The sequence below is a fragment of the Abramis brama genome (assembly GCF_963993115.1).
Source record: "Abramis brama genome assembly, chromosome: 12".
NCBI classification, from domain to species: Eukaryota; Metazoa; Chordata; class Actinopteri; order Cypriniformes; family Leuciscidae; genus Abramis; species Abramis brama.
This window is the reverse complement of record NC_139974.1, coordinates 21,766,189-21,770,502: the sequence shown is the minus strand read 5'-3', so window position 1 is coordinate 21,770,502 and position 4,314 is coordinate 21,766,189. Positions and strand designations below refer to the sequence as shown.

General features: G+C 40.7%; 1 protein-coding gene across 1 annotated transcript in view; it reads right to left on the bottom strand.

Moving 5' to 3' along the window:
* The window catches only part of sf3a3 (splicing factor 3a, subunit 3), a 14,419-nt gene extending 13,755 nt beyond the window's left edge, over positions 1–664 (bottom strand). Inside the window, exons 1-2 of the mRNA XM_084132048.1 lie at positions 465–664; positions 1–40 (exon numbers count right to left, since the gene is read on the bottom strand). The exon at positions 1–40 is cut by the window's left edge and continues 8 nt beyond it. Of these exons, the coding sequence (XP_083988174.1) occupies positions 1–40; positions 465–560 (136 nt within the window). The 5' untranslated portion in view covers positions 561–664. The remainder of the gene's footprint in view (positions 41–464) is intronic.
* Between the last annotated feature and the right edge of the window lie 3,650 nt (positions 665–4,314).

Genomic DNA, 4,314 nt, shown 5'->3' with positions numbered 1-4,314 from the left:
TAGCTCTCACTCGATGATCAGAGTTGATCTGGTCTCTCAGCTGTTGAACAGAAAAAGGAACATTTATCCAGTGACTACAACCAATCAGATATTAGAACTTATAACAATTATATAATGCAGCTTGTGAAGATAGCAGAAATTCCAAAAACATACAATGGTGTGATAGTTTCCACATTAAACAAATAGTTTCAAGGAATCATATCAGGAAAACATAATGTTCTTTTTTTTTTTTTCTTGCTTACATGGGGTGACAACACCATGGTACATTAATGGTATGCATCCAATGGTAATACTATATTTAATTGTGACGTTCAATTTCTGTTTGTAAATGTTGAAACATTTGAAGGTACTTCAAAATACCATGGTAGTATTGTTAAAAAAAATTAAAACGGTACAGTAGTAAAAGCAGACTACGTTTCATGCATTAGCATAATTTAAACTCATTCACAGATCTGTAAGGTTACCGTGTTTTTTTTCGTCAGCATCTCCTTCGTTTTTGCGTCCATAAGTCTCTCTTTCTCCTCATGGTATCGACGCTGTTGCTCTAAAATCGTTTCCATTGTGATTTATTAAATTAAAAGTACCTGGTTTATTCAATTGTTGTTTAGCTTAGCCTGCGTACGCGCGTGCAACGTACAAAAGGAAATCGATCCCGAGCTTATTTCAGTCGGCCGGAAACATGAATGAGAGAATAAAGGTTCCGACATCACACCAGCACTGAATGACACAATCTATTTTAGTATTGGAAGACGATATATATGTATATATTACTTGATATCAAATATAATAATACCACTTAATACAATTTTTCTGAGAATGTCATTTGAGAGACACATTGCCATTCTAGATAATTAAAAACAAATAACATTTAGAATATTTCATCACATCACAAAGGCCACTATTCAGCTGTAATTCAAACGATTCGCTCTAGGGCTGTTTGATCTTTCAGTCATTGTTTATTCTTAAGAAAAAAGGATGGCAACGTAATTATTTTAATAAATCGTGTAATATAAAACACCCTATGATTTATAGAGTCAACGACAAAATATCTTTACACTTACCAATCAAAATAGGTCTATATTATAATCAAATTAATTGATTCCGTAGCCTAGGCTATACATTTCCGAAAAGTCGACTTTCCTGACTAACCAACAGAGAACCATGTCCTTCCTGGAAACGTTCTGGGAACCAAATGCTAACGTTGCCAAAACGTTCAGGGAACTAAAAGGCATTTTGCAGACTGTCATTTAAAATGTATATCAGTTAATTCACAAAGCTCAGAGTTAATATGTCCGCTTGTGTTTTCGGTACACTCATTTGGCCAGCAGAGGTCCTCCGCGTTTGTGTTTCCCCCCCAGTGGGAATACAAGCCTGTACCTGAATGTGATATTTAGGTGTATTATGTTTAAATAAATCTACACTACACTAACATCCTAAGTCCACACACTTGAATTGCTGTTGATGTCGATTTAAATGCAGCAAAGGTAGACAAGCAAACTTGTTTTGAAAAGGAAGTATGACATATTTTTTAAGTTACTCCTCAATTTTGGCACATTTAAATTCTTGAGAAAGATATACGAGATAAGCTCCAAGCCTGCAATAATCAATTGGATAGTCATAAAATCTACTGACCGACTCAAACTCAGCATATATTATGTAGCCTATGCATCATTATTCTGAAGATAGATGTTCTGTAGCCTACCAACCCAATATTGTTACCAATTCTGACACAGTTATCTCCTTTTTGAAACTTTTAGACAAAAATTAGGGAGATATATTTATTTATATGTCTCACTTCTCCTTTATCAAACTGCAAAATAGGACCATCACATTGCTCTTTTCGCACACTTGGAAGGGTCGATCTTAGAACTACCACTATTTCAGATATCCTGCATACAATCTGTGCAACAGGACAGGTCATCTGACCAATCTTTTTAACTGCCCTAAATAATTCTCGAATGGAAATCCAGAAGTGTTGTCAAGTGGACCATGGCATTTCCCATCATCAGCTAAGTGAACAAGGCTATGCACATTATAGACCACATATTCCTTGCCATAGAGCTTCCCAAAGTGCTCCACAAAAGCCACTAGTAATGCCTTTGAATATTCACACATTACAGAACACAGGATTGGATCAATAAGAACTGAAATTCCAACTGAGAGAAGCATACAGTTATTGTAAGCACATACAAGGAGTGCATACAACATCACAAAGAACTACTGATCCTGTGTAGAGTAAAAACTGTCTTGGTTCAGTTGCCTTCCACCTGTTTTTTTCTTCAATTGACCTTGGTTTACGAGCAAATTCTGATGGGACATAATTCTTAATGGAGAGTAATTTCTGAGATAACTTTGATTACTTTCTGTGATGGCAGTCTTTAGAGGACCACTTGTCCATATATCTAAATGCATATAATCATGAGGGAAACAAGATACCATGTTTATATCAAGTTCAGTAAGTGCAGATCTAGTTTTGTGGTGGTCTTCATCACACATGCTTCTGAATGTTTCATTCGTTCTTAGGGCAGCATTGGTCTCAGGGAAAGTCATGCGCTTTTGCATATAGTCACCAGACCAGTACACATTTACCACATGACGAATAACCTGTATGAGACTTAACTCCCTTAACATATACACGAGCAGGTGCATCACAAACTATCTCTGATTTTCTTGATGTTTTATGATACTGATAGGAAATTTTACTTTTCCCGCCTCAATCTAGGAAGGCCTTGATTATTGTGCAGTCTATGTATAGCAGACTCTCCTGAGAGTCATCTGAGCTTGTTGTCACTGTCACAGATACTCATTCTAGGGTGCGTTTACACGACAACGATATGCTTAAAACGGAGAAGTTTTTCTTTTAAGTTTTCAGCGTACAGACGACACCATTGTCAAAACGATCCCCATTCACACGGATCCGAGAAAACAAATAAAAACCCTGTATTCTGCTGCCAGGCCATTAGAAGGCGATGAAAAACTATAGACTGAACACGTAATATGCATGTGCATGACGTCATCGTCTTCAGAGAGTCAGTTTACCTTGTAAACGAATGGCCAAAACGCATAAACAGTTTTACGTTTTTAGTTGAAACCGGTGTTGTGTAAACTGCCCCTTTATTTTGTTTGAATTTCCCGCCACTCATCCGTTTACTTGGACACTAATCATCATCATTTAGTTTGTCATTTAGTTAATCACCATGTATATTTAGTTCCTCTTGTTCCTCAGTGTTTGTCCGATCACAGTTACATTGCCATTTAGTGTGTGTTGCCCTGCCTGTTTATTGTATTAGTATTCTCATTAAACTTCATGTTGGAACACTATTCTTCGTCTTCTTCTGTCTGCCAGCAATCACCCGTGACAGATGATTGGACCAGAAAATGGATTACGCTGCGAAATTTGCTGCGGTGGCTCAGATGACAACTTATTGACATTCATTGAGCAGTTCTGTCGTCGCGCCATCACCCTTCGACGACGAGACCCTCAAATCTCTGTTATGGATAGGGGCCAACTGTCACCATCCCGTTGACCTCCCAGACACCTCTGGATTAAATTGGAGGGAGGCCATCATCAGGTGTCTGGAGAGCGTCTGTCCCCGATTCAGGACACAGCCAGAGCCCAGTTCACCACCACCCTCGACCGCTTGAGCGTCCTGCAGACGTAGATAAATGAACCATTGCCCTGAAGCCCCAGAGTGAGTTTGACCAGGGGTGTGATCCAGCGACATCTGTGGCTAAGGGAGTTCTGGTGGATTTGGAAACTGGGGACTGGCTGATTGATTGGGACACAGAGGTACTGCTTCCCACCCTATCCCACCCTGAATCATTTGTCTGTTCTTCATCATCGCTGTTAGTAGATAGCATTTAGACTGTTTTGTCAACCTGTTGGGAATTGGAATTACCGTTATTGATCTCATCAAACTTACCTCTGTCACATTCACCGCAATGCTTAGCCCGTCCCCCAGCCCCTCCTCTGCTCGATACTTGCAGCACTTCGTCTTCCCTGGGAACGCCCGGCTGTGACGTAGAGCATCAGGTCGTGCAACCGCCATCAGTGCCTGAGTGAATGGATCCTGTGGCTTCGCCTCTGGCCTCTGATCCCTTCGCTCCATCTAGGCCCTTCGACCTATCAGCTCCGCCTTGGCTCCTCCCACCTTCGGCTCCACCAGATACCATCTGCCTTGCAGCTCCACCGGGTTCCCTCGTCCCAGAGACTCACCCTTGGTCAGTCGTCACTCTGATTCTACCACAGACTTACAGGCTGTCCGCTGCGTTCTGTTCCTCCACCCCTGCGGCTGCAGCGGGTTCCTCCTGGCC